This window comes from Gymnoscopelus microlampas, assembly GCF_963454915.1.
Source record: "Gymnoscopelus microlampas genome assembly, chromosome: 21".
Classification (NCBI taxonomy): domain Eukaryota; kingdom Metazoa; phylum Chordata; class Actinopteri; order Myctophiformes; family Myctophidae; genus Gymnoscopelus; species Gymnoscopelus microlampas.
This window is the reverse complement of record NC_139958.1, coordinates 16,927,492-16,950,076: the sequence shown is the minus strand read 5'-3', so window position 1 is coordinate 16,950,076 and position 22,585 is coordinate 16,927,492. Positions and strand designations below refer to the sequence as shown.

General features: G+C 41.5%; 1 protein-coding gene across 1 annotated transcript; it reads right to left on the bottom strand.

The window, feature by feature from the left end:
• Positions 1–6,417: 6,417 nt before the first annotated feature.
• LOC311037660 (sorting nexin-18-like) lies at positions 6,418–21,269 on the bottom strand. Its single transcript, XM_084046910.1, has 7 exons — positions 20,335–21,269; positions 19,593–19,690; positions 18,661–18,995; positions 16,912–17,205; positions 14,859–14,995; positions 13,423–13,668; positions 6,418–7,986 (listed from the first exon to the last, which is right to left on the bottom strand). Exons 1-7 carry the CDS (start codon positions 20,735–20,737, stop codon positions 7,760–7,762), a joined length of 1,740 nt encoding a protein of 579 aa, XP_083903036.1. The 5' UTR covers positions 20,738–21,269; the 3' UTR covers positions 6,418–7,759.
• Between the last annotated feature and the right edge of the window lie 1,316 nt (positions 21,270–22,585).

The window sequence follows — 22,585 nt, the reverse complement described above, 5'->3', positions numbered from 1 at the left end:
TTTTTGTGTGTGGCTCTGTAAGAGGCAAGATCTCTACAAATGCGTCTGTCTGTCTGTTTGTCCTGGGCTAATCTCGTGAACCCGCTGGACCGACTAGCACCACATTTTTGGTGAAAACTTCCCAGTAGGCCAAGGAAGTACCATTACAGGTTTTTTTTTTCTCCACATATTTTATATTTCTTGAAATATCAAACTGAAAATACTAAATACTTTCTAAATACCTCACTTCATAGAGTGATACACTGGAATTCCGAGATCCACATGGGAGCCACGCCATCATCAAACGCTGTCTTGTTTCCAGATAGTTTTTTTCTAAAACTTGTGCAGTACTTGGAATATGATGTCAGTTCATCTATGCCAGCACTAAGACATCAGTCATCTCCATGTTCGGGCAAGAACGACAGGCAGACACACATACATACATCTATGTGTACATACATACGTGTATACGTACATACAAATAAAGATTCCTGAAATGTATAGATATGCATGATTCAATTCCTTATTCTTATGCAGTCCCTGCAACGAAGAGGTCCTTTGTTTCCCGTCCCTTGCACATGTACTGTATATTGTAACCGGAGTGATTGAGTGGACTATGGATTATTGGCACAGCATATTGGCACTTTAGTAACTTGCACAGACTTTGCACAGTTAGATGTTTGTACAGTTAATAAATGTAACTATTATATATATGCTTTTAAGTATTCATTGAATACATTAATTGAACGTTTAAGTTTGTCATTCCGTGTTGAGCTGAATTGACCATTCAGCCCTGATGAGTTCCACCTGTGGAATTACAAACAAATGTTTGATTGTGAATCATGATGGGGAAGTGCATTTACATATTAAGTGTTAATATTTTAAGAGTGAAATACAGAGAAGTGTAATTTAATGTTACGTTTGATTGGACTCTTACCTTTATTACCTTTATCTCCATTTACCTACTGTCTTCCAATGTAATTGGGCTGGACCATAGTCAGGATGGCAGAGGGGGGTTTTGGTGTGTATATTTGGATTGGCTAAGGATATTGTTTTATGTTGTAGTAGTGTGGAGAAGGAACCATTACTTTACTTACCTGTAGTTCATGCAGAATGTAATTTTATCAGGGTTAAAGGTATATGAATTTATGTATTTGTTACTTGTACGATCTCCAATATACCCCTTGACATGGTGGAGTCCAGACTAACTAACTACAGCTGAGTATAAAAGCTGGTAGGACATGGAGTTGGGAGTTGTTACCACCATGTCATCTGTTGGAGCGCCTGTCTGTCCCTTTTTGTCATTTTTGTATTTTTCTGTGGTGCATAAATACACCTTTTAGTTGCACCATACCAGCGCCGCTGTACGAATTCCAGCCACAAACTGGGCCATTCTCACTGTCCCCTTCAGTTGTTTTGGCGTATTCGTCACTTTACAATTTGAACATCCTATATTGAAATTGCCTTATGGGTTGATGGACAGCGGTCGTCATGTCACAAATGTGATGATCGCCGTCACAATTGATCAATTTTATCCATTTGCCCATTCAACCCATCTTAGGAGCAGTGGAGAAGTGCCATTAATCACAAGAACGCTGGTGTCCATATTCTGGGGTAAAGATTCAGCAAAAAGCTCACAATGCATTGTAAGCTTCTAGATGTGTTAAGGGGAAAGTGCCTTGCTCAGGGACACTTTGACACAGCGAGGCAGTGTGCAAAAATAGCTCTTTACAGAGCCATGCTGTAATGACAATAGGGACGTCATAGAGCTAACTATATGGAGCAGCGAGTCCCAACCTGTGGTGTTGCAAATGGACCCCAATAAACACCACGATTAATAATATTTAAGGAATGATGTAAAAAAAATTGCATGGTGTTCTTTAAGGTCTTGAAAATGACTTTTCATAGCGATACCGATAAATAGGAAGTATATTACGTTGGTTCCTTTGATCCAAGCTGAATCCCAATCGATTGATTAATCATTAAAATAATAATTTTCTGAAAATGCACGGGGCCCACTCATCTGACCACTTAACACGGCAGCTTAAGTGGTCAGATGTGGTGAGCTATGGACAGTTCAGAAACCTGCCTACCAATGACATCATCAATGGGTATTCCAACTAAGCTAATAGAAACCACAGCCTTTCTCTTACAAGTTAGCACGCTGAAATAAAAGCCATATTGTTCCTGCATCGATACAACAGGGGGAAAAAAGGTCTTGAGGTACTAACAGTACATCAATGACGTCACAATAATCTCAACATTTGGGCATGGTTTCAGACTGATCAGATCCCCATTGATTTAAATGTTTATGAAATTGTCAGAAACAGACAGTATCAAATATGAGTGACTGACTATAATAAATGATACAGAGCCTCCTCGCTGACAATATTGCCGGGACAGTTTGTTTATTTTTGGACCATAATTCTTGTATGAGACGATTCTAAGATGACCCAATGTTATTCTCCATAGAGAAAATACTTCCGCGACCCAAGGGATGAACGAGTGACGTCAGGACTTCGGTACTCTATACCTGCCTATAACATTAGTAATTTATGAGTATAGTATAGTACTAGTACTATGACATCAGCCATCTCCATATTTGGGCAAAAACCCAGGACAAATACACAGACAAAATATTCCTGGAATTTACAGGTGTGGACAATATTCACAAAGATATTCACAAAATGTGAAAAATATTTGGATACCTTGGCCAACTGGCAGCATGCACAAGAAATGTGACGCTGATCAGTGTAGTGGTTGGTGAGATTAGCTGCAGACACTGACAACAAAGGGGCAAAACCATTATCTTCTGCACATTATCATCTTTGGCCCGGTGGTATAAATGTGTCAGCAGTGGTTTTCAGTGGGGCAATTGAAAAGTAGAGGAAAATGGAAAAAAGGGAAAAGATTAAAGATGAATAAATAAATTAAAACAATTTAATTTGTACGATTATTTTGCATGTAACCACTTTCAACCTGCATGCCCTATTTTGGGCATGTCATCATTGTCAAAAATATTACAAAATCGAACTAGATCGGGTCTATTTTATTTATCTATTACTTTTTTTTTTCTTTAAAGCAATTTCACTGTAGCCAGCTGGTATGGCTAATCAAAAACATGGGAAATAATTTAAACAAATATAGCTGAATCACACCTCCTGCTGGAGAATAGTAAGATGGGCCATAATTAGGCCTGTCCGTATCAGGTTTGTTTATGGTTATCCAACTTTTATGTAGGATTCATCAAAAGTTGTTAGACTATAGAGATATACTCTACCTGTATACCTGGTTGGGTGCTGCTACAACACCTGGATTTCCCCAAGAGGATCAATAAAGGTTTCTCTCTCTCTCTCTCTCTCTCTCTCTCTCTCTCTCTCTCTCTCTCTCTCTCTCTGTATCTATCTATTCTACAAACATGAATGTATTCACAAACATGCACCAGGCTTGCAATCAGCCTGTAGTAAATAACACCAGTTGTACTGATTTATCCAACAAACAAAAAAAGGAGAAAATAAGTGACTTAAAGAAAAATGAGAAGACAGGAACAAGAGGCGGGTTTAAATAATGAATGTCCTGGGGTCACACACAGTAATATGACCTGCTGTCTGTCGACTGGAGTCAGATAACAGGGAATGTCTGTCTCACACTTGACTGGCCATCTTCTGCACAGCACATTCCTGGCAATTTAACGCTAGACCTCTAGGAGCGTAAAAGTGGGTACATCATGTACCCATCATTTTAATTAACTCTAGGAGTGTAAACATTTAGGCTACTGCACATGTTTACACTCCAAGAGTTCATTGACACAGCAGGATTTGATTGTGTTAAGAAGGTCAGTTACAGTAAATGTATGTCATATGATGATGAGATACTGTAGATACATGTTGTGTCATCTTAATTGTTTACAAGCCCAGAAATAAATGAGGGTCTCCTTTTGGACTAAATGTGAGCGAGAAAATGTTACTCAACACATGTACCACATTATCTTTTCAGCACAATAATGGTTGAGGTTTTTCCAACATGTGGTAAACTTTTCATAGCTGATACAAATGATGAAATTCAGGATTGTGTTTTGGCAGTTTACCAAACGTTCCCATAACAACAAAGCTCTCGGGTCCAGTTTAAAGAGGCTCAAAAGTACAGGATATTGGAGTACCCCCTAACATGATGTGTAGCGTCTTGTGGGCGTTGGTTTGGTTTGAGTGTGCGGACAGTGATAAGCTTTAATGTGGGAAGGAAAATGTTTATTTTCCCTCATTGTATATTTACATTGTGCCCTTGGGCACACAGCTGGAGTTGAATCAAGTCTGTGGCTATACGCAGGCCAGCTCGCTGTGAATGTATGTAAATAGAGAGCATGCATGTGTGTTGAACAGAACATGAACATGAGACAAGTCCATTGTTACAACATAATAGTGAAATAACAGGTTATATGTTAGCAAAGTTATCAATGTACTCAAACGTCTTTGTAGAGATACATGATTGAAGTACATTATAAGATTGCAATTTTGACCTTTACGGTACATCCAGAATTTAAGTAACACTTTAATAATACTCATATAGCTTTCTGCCTGGCCTCTGTCTAAGCCTTGTAAAGTAAACTTAAGGGCTGGGTTGTTAGAACATTCTTTAAAGTACCAGTACAGCAACATTTACCAGAGATATTTAGAGAGAGTGAGTGATGGTACATTAAATGTACTGTTGTGGTATACATTCAGTTGATTTTCTTGTGGTTAGGATAACCTATGATAGATTGTCCAGCTATTTTGAGATCATGTACCATTAAACCTTTCAAAACGTTTCATCCTGGAACCCAAAATGAATTAAATCAGAGTGTAAAAATTGACTACTAACACATTTATACAGAAGCCCTTTACACCTGGAATTAACATACATATTGTGTCTTCATTGTGTCTGAGAACCTTATCTGAAACCGAGCCATAGTGTATGGAAACAAATCCAGAAGCTGTGAAATACTTTACATGGTTGGCACAGCATGGGTCACTCAGTTCTTGTTGCCGAAAAGAGGCAATATTGTTGTATGTGGGTGTGTTGACAATGAATGTTACATGTCTGAGCCTCCGGGAGAGGCTTGGGTTATTATTGGATGTTGGGTTATTGAATGTTGCATTTATACCCCGGCCTTGCAGTATGTGTTTTTAGCTGATCTGATTACGGTGTCATCTTGCACATGCAAAGCTTTATACCTCTCTGGACTACTGGAAGTAAGACAGTGGAGCACTCATAAAGTCTGCATGTTTATTGCAGGGGTTTACTGACATCAGACAACAGGTCTCTGAGGAAGACCTTTGCCTATATCCTGTCCTATACTGTCCTCTTTGGGCATCAAAACACTTTCATTCCATACTTGGCTCAAGCCCGTTGGGACTCCTGGTCCCGGAATTCAATGTGATTTCCGCAACCGGGTTGATTTACCAGGCTAGTTGGACTCCACTTTTGGGACTTCTATTACATGTTTATGAAATGATGAAAAGGTATACAGACACTGTTGTGTTGCCATACAGCAGTGGTTCTCACCTACATTGTTACAGACACTCACAGAGCAGTGGTGTAAGTCCTGGAGGGCAAGAGTACTGGTGCCGTCTCTGCTCCAACTGGGACACCTGGTGAATTTGTGATGGGGATTGGGGGGTGTTAACCTATTAAAACCGGGAAATAATCGTTCATTTTAGATTTTAGCGTTGGCTATTCAAAAATAAAAGATATTCAAGCTCTTCGTTCCGCGCTGCGAGCTTGTAGATCTGCTATTTTTGAAAACTTGTGTCTGGGGGTCCCTGGAACAAAATATTTTGAGATGGGGGAGGGGGGGGGGTCCACGGCCAAATAGCCTACATATCATTTCCGGGGTCCTTGACATTTTGTTTGAAAAAAGTTTGAAAACCACTGATATAGCAACATACGTTTTTCAGAAAACTGTTTTAGAAGAATCAACCTCAGGTCTTAATGGGTTAAACCATGCCTCTGTGTTTGATAACCTCCCTCTGGTCATTAATTTTTCTGGTCTGAATGAATACATACATACTGTATAATACATGCATTTCCTTTTGGGAAATGCAGACAGCCTGAAACGTTTCATATTTATGTTTGATAATATCACAACTTACCAATTTAATAAGATTGTATGTTAACCACATTAACCATTTAAAAATGTTGTCTTTCCTTTAAGTGAAATAGGGAAAATAGCCCACCTACAAGCTCACAATGAGTCAAAATGTGACAAATAATATGCTTGCAGATCGATTTTCTTTTTTTGCTATTTGTCATACAATGTATATAGGGCTAAAGTGGTTAACCCCCACCCCCACCCACCCATTCAGGAGCCCTGAATGCAGTCAACTAGTAGAACAAAGAACCAGCAGTAGTTTGGACAACAGCACCTGAGCTGAGAGCCAGTGATAAAACTCAGGAGATGTATTGATGATGTAAACTGATATCTGTCAACAGAACACATAAGTCTATAATATAAGAAACATTTCCTATTAGAAGTACCACAGTCTTTTTTTTCATGATGAAAATCGAGCTCCAGAGGTGGAAACACTGTCCACGTTCTGTCCAGTGGTGCAAAAACATTTAGTTTCACCACTCCAATGTCCTCTGAAAACAATACTGAACAGGTGAGACATTCAAGTTAAAATAATACATGTATATGTGTATATATATATACGATATCTTTGAATCAGTCTTTAAATTAAGTCCCTATCACTGTTGGGAACTATCGATGTATCCATGGTCTTCTTTGCATAGTGGGGCTGATGGAGCACAGGACCCCAAACCAGGAAGTGAAAGGCAGCTTTGTCAATCTGATTACACGTCATGTTACTGGTGCGAGTGTCCAAGGTTCAAACGAAGTTCATTCTGTCCTGCCCTAAGGAGATCCCTGGAACTCTCTCCAGCTGAACAGGGCTGATGTTATCAGATGGTATATCTGTATAAATCCCCCCTATTTATAGGTCCGATTTGAATCAACAAATCACTGAGGAGGATGAAATGGAACAGAATTCAGTCCTGAACAATGTACTGTACATAACGAGCGGTGGTAAAATCCTGAGGGTTAGTTTAACTCTGAGAGTTCAGACCACTTTCAACCAGGTGTCCCTATTTTGGATATGTCATTATAGGCATTATGTTCTCTTTAAAAAAATGGTCAAACGGTTACAAAAACTGTCACAAAATCGCGTAAATAGTAGATATACAAGTTCACGTGTCACAGTGTGTCATGTTGTGAGCTTGTAGATCTGCTATTTTCATGCCACACCATAATGCGATGCGACAAAGTATAAAATAGGGCCACGGGGTAAGTGATACTTAGTTTAGTTACATAGTTATCATTGTTATCAAGTGCTTGCCTTGTTCAGTAACAGGGGTTTCCCCGTCTCTCCAGCTCTTTAGTAAAACAGAAAATACATTTTCAGGTTGGGATCCCAATTTATATCCAATCAGGAAAGAGAACTCAAACAGGATTCAGGATAAACAAGTTCAATTAGAATTGATGAGACAACATATCTAGCAGATAAAATTGGAACTGGAACAGTATCAAATTGAAGCTGATAAATTATCTTTATGTTGTTCTCTTTCCTGATTGGACAAAATTGGTATCCGGACCTGACACTGTATTTTCTGTTTATGAAAGAGCTGGAGAGACCCCTGTTACTGAACAAATATATGAATATAGAGCTTTAACTTTCAAACAAAAAGGTATTTCCCCCAACAAAAATACACTTAAGTGTTTAAATTAACCCTCAGGATTATCCCCCCTCTATTGGTCATCGTCGTATCTCTCCAGGGTGTCCTGCAGCTTGGTGGTGATCTTCTGGAAGAAGAGGATCTGCTGTTGCAGGTGATGCTGCATCTGAGAGCGGAAGTCCCGTACACGCGTGCGGTGGAAGTGCTGGATCTCAGCCAGCGTGGCACAGGAAATGATGTTACAGCGGTCGTGCAGCTCCCCCTCCTGCTTCGGACACTCCTTCACCTTTGTCAGAGCGCCTGAACGAAAAGAGGAGGAAGCGAGGGATGAGACAGGGATGGAAGTAGGGAGGACAGAGGAATGGAATAAGGGAGGAGGAGAGGGATGGAAGGAGGGAGGAGCAAGAGGGATGGAAGAGGGGAAAGAAGGAGGGTGAGGTGAACTTAATTAATGTATTATTAATGTATTATAATGCATCTGGGGCTGGACTGGGCACACCTTGACGAAACCTCAAACCACTCTCCCAACACGACCAGACAGGCTTAACCTGGAACCCTCAGGGGAAAAGAAAGCCAGGAACACCTAGCTCTGGTCCCAGGTTCAATTTATTTGCTACATGCTTGCACATGAAACGAAAATCGTACTCAGGACCAGCAGTGTACAAGAAAAGAACTAACTAAAATAAGCATAAAATCCTAAAGTGCAGTGAATTAAAACTGAGCAGCATATTAAAGACAGTAGCATCCAGCATTTATCAACACAAGATAACATGACAGCATGATATACTGTATCAGCCTCACCCATCTGATTACTGCTCAGATGGTCATGTTGAGCACTCAGGGAGAGGGGTGCATATACTGGGCGGACCGGGGGGGGAAAACTGTCGACCGTCTGATTACCAGACAGCCTCTCTACCCACTAAGCTACAAAGCAGAAAAGTCAGAAGATTTCACACATCAAAATGTACTTTTTGTTCCCCCCAGGGTTAGGGTTAGACACTTTTTAACTCCTCTGATGTTGTTCAGAGAGACTCGATGAATGGGCCTTTTTCAAGTGTGTGACTTGTCTATGAGGGAGAACAGCAATTGCTTCATAAGCAAAATGATTCATGTGTGAGACTAGGAGTAACTTATGTTCAAACTTGAGCAAAGCTCAGTGGAAGAAATGACTCAGTCTCTTACCTCACTAACATTCTTTAACAAAGAGAAGGGAAGTGTAGTCTCTCTTTCTTTCTTTCTCTCTCTCTCTCTCTCTCACACACACACACACACACACACACACACACACACACACACACACACACACACACACACACACACACACACACACACACACACACACACACACACACACACACACACACACACAAAAACACGCACAGACAGACACGCACCCACACACAAACACACTCATAATTGCACCTTAAGATCCTTAATTTAACACTGAGTATAAAACGGAGGTCAATGTTTAGACTCAGTTAAATGAACATTGAACACGTTAGATCTTACTGTGCGCATCCAAGCGCCAATGAACTGAAATCAACTTGGACTTTGCGCCCCTTCAGGCCAGTGAGATTACAGAGCTGTAAGCCCCGCCAACAACACCCCACCCCCTCTTTTGCTATCACTAAGAGAGAGAAGAAGGGAAGGCAGGGGAGGGGGAAGAAGAGTGAGAGAGAGAGAAAAGGAGGAAGAGGAGGAGGGGGGGAACCTAATCCTTGCATTCCAACAGTCCCAGGGCAACACAGGACCAGAGCGCCTGGAATCTCAGCTCTCATTCAAATCAGATGTAGCCCTGCCTGGAACCTCACAGCAGTGTTGCCATGTCTGCTTATTATAAGTGACTTTGGGGCTTGTTTGGGGCTTGTAAATATTGGTGGTTGTGGGTTGGGGTTTTTTTGGGCTTGTTTCTAAAGTGTAGTTGCTTATTTGGGCTTGTTTCCTACTGTTGTCTAAACCAGTGGTTTTCAAACATTTTTATGTCAAGGACCCCCATCTGAAAACATATAGTATACAATATTAAATATGGCATATTTTGGCCATAATCAGAGGTGGTACTCAACCCCAGTACTTGAGTAAAAGTACAGATACTAATGGTCAAATTTACACCTGTAACCTGTGTAGCAGGCAGATCAGGTGCACACATAGTAGCCAACCAGTGCTTGCCTGTTTACTTTCGTAGGAGAAATTGCCCTTCTCTTATTTAAATATCGGTCTTGCTGAACCGCAGTTGCTCTCCACCCTGCTCTCATTCAATACAATGTAGGTTAGGTCGCTTTGTAGTCTCATTCTGATAAGTCTGAAAACATTTTAGTTGAGCATTGCAGTCTCCATGTTTCTTATTAAAACCAGAGTATAAAAGGCACGAAAATAGCAAATTAAGTTCAAGTTGTCAGCACTTGCTATGCAACACTTTTCACATTATAGGACACTATGCAAGTAACACTCAAAAGTGTGAACTTGCTACATACAGTAGGTTCTGTTGACAAGCTTTGTATTAGGGACGTATGTACACTTTTACTAGACTGGGTCTATATTGTTTAACTTATCTGTTGCTTAAATTGCTACTGTCCTCCACACAGTGGGGGTTGGAGGTATAGTTGGGTAATCTTTCTTACAATTGATAGTTGCTAATAGTACGTTGGATTCATGCATATTTTCAGACATTTAAAACAAAACAAAAAAAGTATCAGAAAATAAAAATGGGTGGCCCCCCTGCAGTGACTCCGAGGACCGCCTAGGGGTCACGGATCCCCTGTTGAATACCCATGATGTAGATCCCACAGTGGAGAGTGTGTACTGTGATAGGTTTCCTTCTTTGAAGAAGCATGTGGCCAATTGCATTTTAGGGAAGAAGGAATACAATTTCAAAAAAGAACAGCCAACCTAAAAGTAACTACAGTTGTACTTCACAGTCTTCCTTGGAAATGTATTTGAGTGAAAGTAAAAAGTATTAAAAAATACTCAAAATCTGTACTTAAGTACAGTACTCAAGTAAATTTACTCCGTTACTGTCCACCACTGGCCATAACACATTGGTATTGACCATTGTCAGTAATTTCTTTGTGTATTTACTGTACTTTTTTGTCATAACTGCCCTGTGCAACTTTTGTTTACAAGGCCTAAAAGCCACACAATTAAATCGTTGATCGCATTTATTTGTATGACAATTAATCGTCAAGTAAAGCTTAACATAATCGTGACAGCCCTAACAACACATCACATCACGAACGCGATAATGTACAAATACACAGTGTACGGTAAATATGAAATTTGCAAGCATGAAATGTAGTGTAGTGGATTCCCCATGCCATGCATTATTATTTGTGCATTGTGTGGAGGCAAATCCACGACTGGTGTGGTAGAACAAGGCGAACGGACAGAACAGGAAGTCCTCCCACTAGGCAATTTAAAATAGGATAAAATGTATTTCAAAATAGTGTTTTCATCAATTATTATAGCACTTTAGCACAACTAAGTGACAGCACTTTTGAACAGAACAGAACATGATAAACATCTAGGTAAGCACTCAAAATAAGTGTAAAACTGTGGTGAAAACCGGCACTATATGGTAGGGTAGACATTTTAGTGTTTTACAGATATTTGTCGGGACTCCCAGTTGAAACCGGGACAATTCCGGGCAAACCGGGACACTCCCGGGCAAACCGGGACATCTGGTCACTCTAACCACAGAGGAGCCCTGCCTGGAGCTCAGAGGAGGTAGAGAGGGACGAATAATGTAAAGAGACGCTTCATTATATTATTCCTTCAAAAGAAAAGCATGTCCTATTCTAAGTGTAAGGAAACTAGTTTATGTTCCCCTGAACAAATCAGTTCTAGGTTACGTCCATATGTTTTTGTAATAGGACGAGAAGTGCTGTATTAGAGAAACTCGCCGCTATAAATATGTGTGGAATGTGGACTTGCTGTGTTGGGAAGGAGGATTAATGTCTTTGACATGGAAAGGGCCCTGCAGGCCTCTCTCTCTGGCTTTCTGCTGTCAAAAAAAGTGGAACGGGAGAGTTTGTTTGAAAACAACTGGCCTCGCGCTCGCCAACACAGTCTGACAAACCACAACAACTGTCATGGGAACTGGGACGGAATGAGATAACTTTTGTGTAGCCCCAGGCTGTATTTTCACTGCGATTATTAGTGGTAATTCAAACAAAACAATCAACAAACAACAGCAGTGATTCTCAACCTGTAGGCTGGTGCTCATGAGGATATTGCAAGAGCGCCCCCAAATAATTGACAAAACACTAAGATTTTAATGATAATACAACATTAATAAAACAATATTTTATATAATATAAAAATACATAAATGTATTTTTCTTTAAAACCTTGAACATTTTGTTTTCATTGTGATACTGCTAAATAGGAACTTATACTACTATACTAAGTTAGTTCCATTGATCCTTTGTATATCTGTAATTTTTGAAAAACTTATATATATATTTTTAAAGCAAACATTTTTAACTCAAGTCTTTGCTTCTGGGGGTCCCTGGAAATATTTTCAGATGGGGGGGTCGGCGGCCAAATACATGTAACGTTGGAGGTCCTTGACATGGAAACGTTTGAGAACCACTGACATATGTTTTTCAGAAAACTGTTAGGCTTTAGAAGACATTTGTAGAATCGGAACCTCAGGCCTTAATGGGTTAAAGCCAAGTAAATGCAATAGTTGTCAGTCACAGAGTATTAGGATTCAGGCTGTGTTTTCCAGCCAGTGTTTGCAGGCTATAGAACAGGGCTGATGGGACTGTGAAACAGTGCCTCTATGTTTGGCAGACGTAAGGGATTTATCTGCCAGCAGGCAGCACCTCCCCACTCCCACTCTGCAGGGAGTTCAGCCTAGAGCACTCCCCTGTGCGTGCGTGTGTGTGTGTGTGTGTGTGTGTGTGTGTGTGTGTGTGTGTGTGTGTGTGTGTGTGTGTGTGTGTGACTATAGAAAGAGCATGTGTGTGTGTGTGTGTGTGTGTGTGTGTGTGTGTGTGTGTGTGTGTGTGTGTGTGTGTGTGTGTGTGTGTGTGTGTGTGTGTGTGTGTGTGTGTGTGTGTGTGTGTGTGTGTGTGTGTGTGTGTGTGTGTGTGTGTGCGCGCGCGTGCACGTGCGTGTATGTGGACGTTGGACAATGGGATACAGGCTCTCTCCACAAAGCACAGAGTTTGAATGGATCAGGGCTGGTTTCAGTTCTAGACCTCCAGACTGACGTTGCGATTTAATAAATGAAAACAGATGTTGTACTTTCTTTTCTCACTGCAAGTCCACATCACTGTCTCTATTGACTGCCTTTGTATTGAATGATTCACAGTCAATTTTCTGGGGAATTTCATTAAGGACATAAACAATTCAATCAAAAACACATTGTTTCCATTGTTTCACATGAGAAAGTAAAAGGAGGTTCAACCAAACATAAAACTCTTCAGAGCAGGCCAGCTATCCCAAAGATGTTCATCTTGAGACCCCAAAAGAGATACAAAAAGAGGAATTTGGTGTCTCCTCAATATCTGACATACTGTATGTAAGCTCACAATGCATTGCAATGCAACACACTGAGAGCTTGTAGACATACTTGTAGACACCCTTTCTTTCTTTTTTTCCAGAAGAACGTTAGAATGTTATTTTTTTATAGGAAGGAAAAAAACAAAAAAAACATGAAATGTACTCATCCCATAAAAACGTGTCCGTGACACTATGTTTTGAAAACACTGGCTTAGAGAAGGACTCCTCTTACCTTTCTGTACGTGTATGATGTCGGGATAGTTGGCCAGGTGTCCCCGGTAGATATCTAGCAGGTCTGATATTGGAGCCAGGTCCTGACGAGGCTGCTCAGCGAAATAATCCCCGATGGCCTCGTAAGCCTCTCCGGTGCCGGCGATGGCTCGGTTGAGGCCCGCCGAGTAGGCCTGCTGGTCCAGCTCGAAGGCCTGCCCCAGCAGCCTGAACGACTGGCCCACTTTCTGGTACTCCTTCTTGAAACCTGTAATTTAGGAGGGTCACATCATGACATTTTACTTGACGATTAATTGACATATAAAATCATTGCGATTAACAATTTAACCCATTAAGACCTGAGGCTGATCTGAACTGTCTTCTAAAACCTAACAGTTTTCTGAAAAACCCATGTTGCTATATCAGTGGTTCGTTTTCATGTAAAAAATAAGTTTTATATTTGAACACCGACCCCCCCATCTCAAAATGGAACAAAATATTTTGTTCCAGGGACCCTCAGAAGCAAAGATTTGAGTTAAAAATGTTTGCTTTGAAAAAAATATATATTCAAAGATTTTCTAACATTTTCACGATTTTTCAAAAATAGCAGATCTACAAGCTCATAGCACGAAGTGATGTGCTATGAGCTTGTATATCTGATATTTCTTTAATAACCAAAGTATAAATTAATGGTTTAAGTCAGGAGTTTTCAACTGATTGTGAACCAGGGACCACCACCCTGACTAAATATCAACGTGGCCAACCAGGTACAACAATCAACGTGGCCAACCAGGTACAATCCAGTACAACTTCCTCTTCTGGAGATTCTCCCGAGATACTCCCTTTTCTGTGGAATTGACCTCCAACTTCCCAGTAACTGACAACATTGACACATCATCATACTGTAGGTCACAGTGTTCCGTGGAATAAAAATAAAAATACAAATCTTAACTTTCCTTCATTACAAAATGCATGGTCAGGGACCACAAGCAACACCCTCACGGACCACCAGTGGTCCACGGACCACCAGTTGAAAACCCCTGGTTTAAGTGGTTACACAGATTCTTTCCTGGTTTTATTGGGTTAATTGTGCTTTTTTGGCATTGAACATTGGAATACATTTCTGTTTGCCTTTGAGGCTTAGTAAACAAAAAACTGCACAGGACATGTATATGACAAATAATTGTCAGTGAGGAGGACAAGTGAGGCATCCTTCTCCTCCCGCCCAAACACTCCTTGCTGACAGGTGACGCCCCAGGCCGTAGGATTACGTGTACTAGTGACAAATATCACCCTCCCCGCCCCGGCTTCCCTCCGGAGATACTCCCTTTTCTGTGGAATTGACCTCCAACTTCCCAGTAACTGACAACATTGACACATGTAGGTCACAGTGTTCCGTGGAATAAAAATAAAAATACAAATCTTAACCGCCGAGTGTACAGTTGCGCTTGAACTTGCCTGTGATCTGCTTGCGAGCAAACTCATTGATGGTGGTGTTCACCACCACGATGTTCTCGTCCATCCTCTTGGTGAAGGTCTTGAAGCCTTCGATCTTGCTCTCCACCTCTTGGAGGTCGAGTGGAACCGCAGGTGGGCTGGTTGAAGTGAAAGGCAAGGTTGCTTTCATTAACCAGTACTGTAAAGTAACTACTCAAGTACTGTACAATTTTGAGGTACATTTGCTTTACTTGAGTATTTAAAATGTGTGCTTTTTACTGCAATTATTTCACAGCTTTAGTTACTAGTTACTTTGCAGATTGTGATTATCCTACTATAATTCTAGTGTGTGTGTGTGTGTGTGTGTGTGTGTGTGTGTGTGTGTGTGTGTGTGTGTGTGTGTGTGTGTGTGTGTGTGTGTGTGTGTGTGTGTGTGTGTGTGTGTGTGTGTGTGTGTGTGTGTGTGTGTGTGTGTGTGTTTTTTGCGACGGGACGACGGGAGCATGTACCGTGGTGTGTGTGTGTGTATGTGTGTGTGTGTGTGTGTGTGTGTGTGTGTGTGTGTGTGTGTGTGTGTGTGTGTGTGTGTGTGTGTGTGTGTGTGTGTGTGTGTGTGTGTGTGTGTTCGTGTTCGCGACAGGAGCATGTACCGTGGACTTTACTATATAGTAACTTGGGGTCCAAGACATAGAAATGCCATTAAATGGGGGTCCATAGCCCTAATGCATGTCAAACTGGGGGTCCTTGAAATTAAAATGGTTGAGAATCACTGCTAGAGCCATAAAAAAAAAACGCTCTTATGGGGGTCCCTGGCATATCTTTTCAAATGGGGGTCCGCGGGCTAACAAGTGTCAATTTGGGGGTCCTTGACATAAAAACGTTTGCGAACCACTCCACTACACAGTACAAACTCACTTTCGATCGCTGATACTGTCTGTTCTCGGCGCATAAGCCAAACTGCACACGTTGGGTGCTCATATTCCCCTACGGGTACGGTCTAGTTAATACAAAACATACATTAACCACTTGAGCCCTTTGGCTCAAGTGGCTATTCCAAAATAGCCGATCTACAAGCTCACCACATGGACCACAATGGCAACAAGCCTATGGCGTTTTAGTGACTTTTTAATTGTTGCACCGTGTACTTTCAATAAAGTATTTGGTCAATCAATCAAATCAAGCTCTGCTATTTTCCAAAAATGTCTGACAAATTTGGATAGATTTGAGTACTTTTACTTAATGCCAATACTTTTGTAATTACATAGAACCACAATGGAAACAAGTCCTTTTAGCCTTCATGTCTTAACGTCATTAACAAGGTCATTTGATAAGGTTCATTAATGAGGGTCATTGTTCTGTGACTTGAAGTCAGGTCGTTTATGTGGCGTTGACGCTTACCTCACACTATGTGGCCTTGTTTAGCAAATGCTGTACAGGAGTACTGTAGGTCTTATTTGATTAACTGATTACATCATGTTTATTGTGGGGCATAAATGTGGGAGAGCAGATTACTCCAGCTCTCTTTATCTCACACCTTCAGACACTTCCAATAACAAGGAACAAGAAAGAGTTCAGCTACAGTATAACACATGGTGCTGATTTGAAACAAAAATACCCAGTCACCGACAGCCCTCGCTCTCTAGCACCACAGCTAACAGTAACATAGCCCACTGCCCAGTTTGGGATTACAACCAGCAACTTCACAATTAACTACGTGCTCAAGGGAACATTGCTAGTCACTAAAAGCCTTTCATTTGTCCCCAACTGATTTCTGTCATTGTCATTATGTTTAAAAAACTGTTTCCCTCTAGTAGAAATGCATTAAGAATAAAGCTTGACTTGACCTGTCAAAGCAACTTGCAACTTGCAAATGCAACTCAATTCTTGATTCCAATCAGCAACTTCCCAGTTAGAAACCCCTTGAACTCAATACATAGTTGACCAGGGTCCACCAGGCTCTATACAAGGTCTGCTTCTTTTTTACAACACCAAATCTCATCTACAAGCTCAGAATGCATAACATTGCGTCAGATCGGCTATTTTCGCCGAATGATCGTTGAATCGAGACACCCACCTGATGGTGAGGAAGAAATTGGCCCCGACCAGATCATCTCTCTCAGCCTTCCTCTTGCCTTGCTTCCAGGCCTTCTCGTCCGCCCCGCATGTTAAGAAATGCTGGAAGACATCGCAGCGGGCCAAGACAGGATGGGTGGTCATGTGGTTCATCCACCAGATCAGGCCTTTCCTCCGCTTGGAGATGAAGTCCTCCTCGAACCGTCCCGTGGCCTGTTTCTCCGGGAGATGAGGCACGGAGATGACGGGGAAACGCTCTACAAGCCTTGCGTACAGCCAGTCAAAATGTTTATACCTGTAGGGACGGGGGAGATACAGCCAGTCAGTTTATATCTGTAGGGGTAGGGTGTGGGGCAAGACAGAGGCCAGGACACAGAAAGATGGAGAATGGATTGTGGACAGATAGATGAATGGGGTGGGTGGGTTGATGGATGGATGGATGGATGGATGTACTGTATGTACCTATGCATGGATGTGGTAAATAAACAGGATTTGGAGAGAGATGGATGAGCGTAGCATCCATCTATCAAAGGATATGGCAGGGTTACACAGAGGTAGAGGTGATAAAGGATGGGAGGGATAGAGCGGTGCAGAAGGTATATATATCTTTTTAATAATACATTTGATTTGTAACATACTTATATAATAATATATAATATATAATATATAAATAATAAATATCTTTTTAATAATACATTTGACTATATATATAATAAAATTAATCAAATTCAATCAATAAATAGATCAGGGAGTGCGGAGGAGCAAAAGAAAGTGAGTAGACTGAGGGTGATGATAGTGGATGTAATAGAGACGAACAACAACACGAAGAGGAAAAAGTGATAAAATATAGATCAGAGGAAAATATTCTTTTAACATAAAAAGGCAACAGGGCTGAACTGCTGTACTGAAACATTTTTCTGGCCAACAATAAGATGCCATGTACTGTAGAGATGATTGGGCAATGTTCCCCCAATATGTATCCTAAAAACCTCCCCAGTGTCTCCAGTTCACCATCACTGTCATTACGACCAGTTACAGCTGATAAGATAAGACTGTGTACTGAAACTATGTCTAACGTGAAAGACTATTAATGTCAGCAGTTTTCCAGAGCAGGGTCAAGTGGGATTATGAGGAAATGCCACCCGGATAAACAAAGCAACAAGTCAACATTGTCAAAGACTCAACAGGAAAGAGTGAAATGTCCTGAGGAATATTAGGGGACATGGAGCTATTATGTCGACTGTATTCAAACAAACCTATAGCCTTTCTTGAGAACAAGGTTAGACCAGTAGTTCTCTGACATGTTCATGTCAAGGAACCCCAAATTGATACTTATTAGGCTGCGGACACCCATATGAAAATGTCTGCTAAGATTGTTGATAACTGACTGTTGTTAAATTAGATTTAGCTCATAATTCTACTAGGTGTGGAGATCACAGTGGAGAGAGTTTCACTATGGTCTCAATGGTCATTTGCATACATTCTCTCATTGGATTTAATTAATCTAGCCGTTGAAAAAATAGTGAAACTAAACTGTTCCTCATTTTGTTGAACCCCTGGAACCCCCTCAAGGACCCCTGGGGGTGGTCCCTGGAGGGAAGTGTGTGCGTGCGTGCGCGTGTGTGTGTGTGTGTGTGTGTGTGTGTGTGTGTGTGTGTGTGTGTGTGTGTGTGTGTGTGTGTGTGTGTGTGTGTGTGTGTGTGTGTGTGTGTGCGTGCGTGCGTGTGTGCCACTGCGTGCGTGCATGTACCTGCGGTTAACTTGCGTGTTGGTGTGACTGGGAGTCAGCCCGTAGGACATGTAACTCTTCATGCCTTTGAATTTGGTCTGCTTGGTGGGGTCGTCGATGGTGCACGTGAACGGATACGGGTCCTCCTGCCACTCGGGTGATCCGTGTTGTCCCATCGTCACACAGATCCTGTCTACATCCTTCACGAAGGCAGACGCCTCCCCCAGCAGGAAAGCCTCTCCTCCCGACTTGACGAAGGTGGAGAACCTGTTGAGGTTTCGACCCACCGTGGCGGAGGAGCCCTTGGCTTGCTGCTGCGCGCTGCTGCTGCGGCGGCCAGGTAGGGAGGTTGTCACCTGGTTGGGGTTGGCATGATCATGAACGTTTAGTTGACAATTAACTGTCGTGCAAATAATTGCGATGAATTATTTAAAAAACTGAAATGTTGCCATTGGCATAAAAATTACATTTCCGTTTGCCTTTTGGACTTTTTAGACAAAACTTGCACAGGGCAGATATAACTGAATATACAAACAAATAGATACTGACAATGAATGGTACCAGTAATCAAAATAAACAATGTACTATGGCTGAACCAGGCCATGATGCTTAAAGGAGACTTCTTCTTCTCAGTCTGTGTCTCATCCGAGGACTGTGGACACGCCTACCAGTGACATAATCGTTAGGCAGGGTTTTCTTTCTCCAAACGAGATTTCAAATGTTTTATTTGTGTTTTTTATTAACGTGAGAACAATGGTTTCCTTTATAGCATGCTAACTTTCCAGGAATAGAAAGCCTGCAGTTTCTATTAGCTTGGATTCCCCATTGATGATGTCACTGGCTGGTACCATATTATCATGAGCATGAGTGACCTATGAAGATAGGTTGATAGTTATTTAAGAAAAGTTTTGAAAATGTATGAACAATATTTAATAATTGTTATGGGCCTTTACCTGGTAGGTGGAGAGCGCACCCCCAACGCCAGAAGAAGGCTCGCCGCTGACCGTGGAGCAGCTGTCATCCCAGTCATCATCCCAGTCCTCGTCACTACCTTGTAGGCCGGGGCAAAATCAATCACAATGTTTCTACAATATATTACAAAATGACAATACTGTATTGTGAGGATAAAATCCTCAAAAAGAGTTGTCAAAAATAGCAGATCTACAAGCTCACAGCGTAGAGCTTGTGGATCTATTTTTGAAAAATGTAAGAACATTTTTGAAAGTTTTCAAAATAAGCCTTTAAGTGACTAAAACCATGAAAACAACACTTATGCCATATCACAAAATTACAATATCTGGTCTCGTTGTATATCACGATATCGATATAACATCGATATATTGCTACCTGATTGATTGATTGAATGGAAGTACAAATTACAATACATGGTCCTCTAAACTGGATCACCCATAAAAGCACGCACTCAAATCATGATGACATTTAAGAAAACAGATATGCACTACTATTTAGAACATCATACAATCAGCTTACTTACAGGTTACTATTATGAAAAACAAGAAATATATACAATAAACAGTTCGAGGGGGGGGGGGGGTAGGTTAAGACTTTGATTGACAGGGGCCAGTTTGGAATTGCAGCCTCCTGAAGTTTTTTTTTTTAGGGCACTTGTGGAAGTGAGTAGGCCTAGGGTTTTACACTCCTTTACTCCTTTGGGTAGGGCATTCCATTCCATACCTTGACTGGTCTGGTAGCTGCTCCTCTCTGGGGGCTGCTGCACCGGGGAGGAGGGGGTCTGCTGCTGCTGCTGCTGGTGGACTTTAGTGATGTTCACAGCGGTGGTCCTCTGGGGAGAGTTATTAAAGGAGGAGGGAGGAGGAGGGTCATAAGCCTGGTGGGAGCTTGGTGGTGGTGGCTGGGACTCGTATCCGTTATTGTTGTTGGAGGAGGAGGACTCGGACCTGATGATCTCCACATAGGAGGCCGGGAACAGGCCGGTCTCTCCCCTGATGGTCTCCCCTTCCAGCCAGCCCTCCAGCTCCTCCTCGCTGAACAGAGTGACCAGTTCATTCTCACAGATAGAGATCTCTCCTGGGTTCTCCGAGCTGAAGTCGTACAGGACTCTGGCCGTCAACGCCATGCTTCAGACAGACAGTGTCTCCCCACCAGTCCCCCACACACAAATTCCCAAATAACACGACTAACAATCGTGTTATTTGGTAACACGATTGCCAGATATTCCTGGGTTTTTGATCTTCAAAAATGCCCCAAACAACACCACTAACAAAGAACCATGCAGCCGCTACAAGTTAGGATACTTTTAGTTGCCGAGTTGTATCACGTTTTAAAAATATATATATATACAAAATAATGCTGACTGCTATTCTGCCATCGGATAACTTTTCGTATGCGACACCAACCTCGTTCTGTCTCTATCTCTATCCCCTCCCTCCCTCTCTCTCCCTCTCTCTCTCTGTGTGTGGGTCAAATAACGTTTAATTGCATGCAGAACTTAAGCCGAGTTGGAGAAGAAAAAAAACACATTCAAAATGTGTTTATATGAAGACAAAAAGCTCCAACAGAGTTTAGCTCCAAAACAAATATCCACCGTTCTTCTTCTGTGCAGTTTGACGACTTTGGTGTGTTTCTCCTGGTTGAAGAAGAAGGTCTGATCGGAGGAGAAAAGAAAGTCCTTTTTTTTCTTTTTCCAGATGCTTGGGCTTGTTGGAGCAGGAATACTCTGAGTAATGGAGGGTGGGGCTATAATATACACGGTGAAAGTCCTGAGTGCTATTTAACTCAACAATGGAACACTCTCTCTCAAGAGTTACGAATGGATAAATGAACACTGAGGGTTTTACTGTGTGATAATAATGTTATCAGTGATCTAATAGCGCGTCACAAAAATGATGGTCATAATATAGGCATAACGTACACCTCTGGTCCATAGCGTTAGAAGGAGTTCTCCTTAACGCTATGTTACTTTAGATCCGTTGCCTGAACATCCCCGGTAGCGCAGCGGCCGCAGCCTCTCGTCTTTAGTCAAAATAAAGAATACACTTTTGCTACTCACCAAAAAGAAGACGGTTTTAAGATGTTGAAAGCCTACTTAACTTAGTGGGAACACTTGAAGCCCCCACTTCACATTTAAAATACCATTTTGACCAAAATGTAAAATAATCCACCGGATGGAAAAAAAAAATTAGTTACTCCACTGCGCCCTTTACAGATCTTGTCAGTAGAAAATGTCTATTGACCAGACCTGTAGAGGGTGCAATGGAATAACTAAAACTTTTTTTCCCCATCCGGTGGATTATTTTACATTTTGGTCAAAAAGTGTATTCTAGACGTGAGATGGGGGCTCAGAGGGTTCCCACTAAGGGGCATAGGCTTTCAAAATGTTAAAACCGTCTTTGTTTATTTTTACTAGAGACGAGAGGCTGCGCTACTGGGTGTGCGGGTGAAAGTAACATAGCGTTAAGGAGAACTCCTTCTAACGCTATGGACCAGAGCCAGGCATAACATGATAGCAGATGATGAAAACGGTCCCTAAGTCCGTTTAATATGTGTGTGTGTCATGATTATACATCCAAATGACATTAGATTCTGCCATTATATATTTGGTATATAGCATAAAATCATGCCTCATTGCTTTCTCCACAGACAGTTATAACTAGTTTATTATAAGTTTATTATAAGGAGCTCGCTGGGAGGTACTTGCGTGGGTACACCGCTAGATGTCACAATTAACAAGCGCACTGTTACGATCACATCGTTTCCTATAGCGTTGCCATGACCGCTTATTATAAGCGACTTTGGGCTTCTTTTTCTGTAAAGTTGCTTGTAACAGCCGGTTGCGTTTTTTTGGGCTGGTCTCTAAAGTGTAGTTGCTTATTTAGGCTTGCTTCCAATTTTTAAAATATTATTTTAAAACCAGTGGTTCTCAAATATTTTCATAAATGTTTTGTGCCAAAGGGGGGAGCATTTT

Excerpts from the sequence above, each read along its gene's own strand:
- LOC311037660 (XM_084046910.1), bottom strand. The coding sequence starts at position 20,737 with ATGGCGTTGACGGCCAGAGTCCTGTACGACTTCAGCTCGGAGAACCCA. Across the intron at positions 17,206-18,660 it reads AACACGCAAGTTAACCGCAG|GTATAAACATTTTGACTGGC; the intron begins GTACATGCACGC and ends CCGTCCCTACAG. Across the intron at positions 7,987-13,422 it reads CATCATACACGTACAGAAAG|GCGCTCTGACAAAGGTGAAG; the intron begins GTAAGAGGAGTC and ends CTTTTCGTTCAG.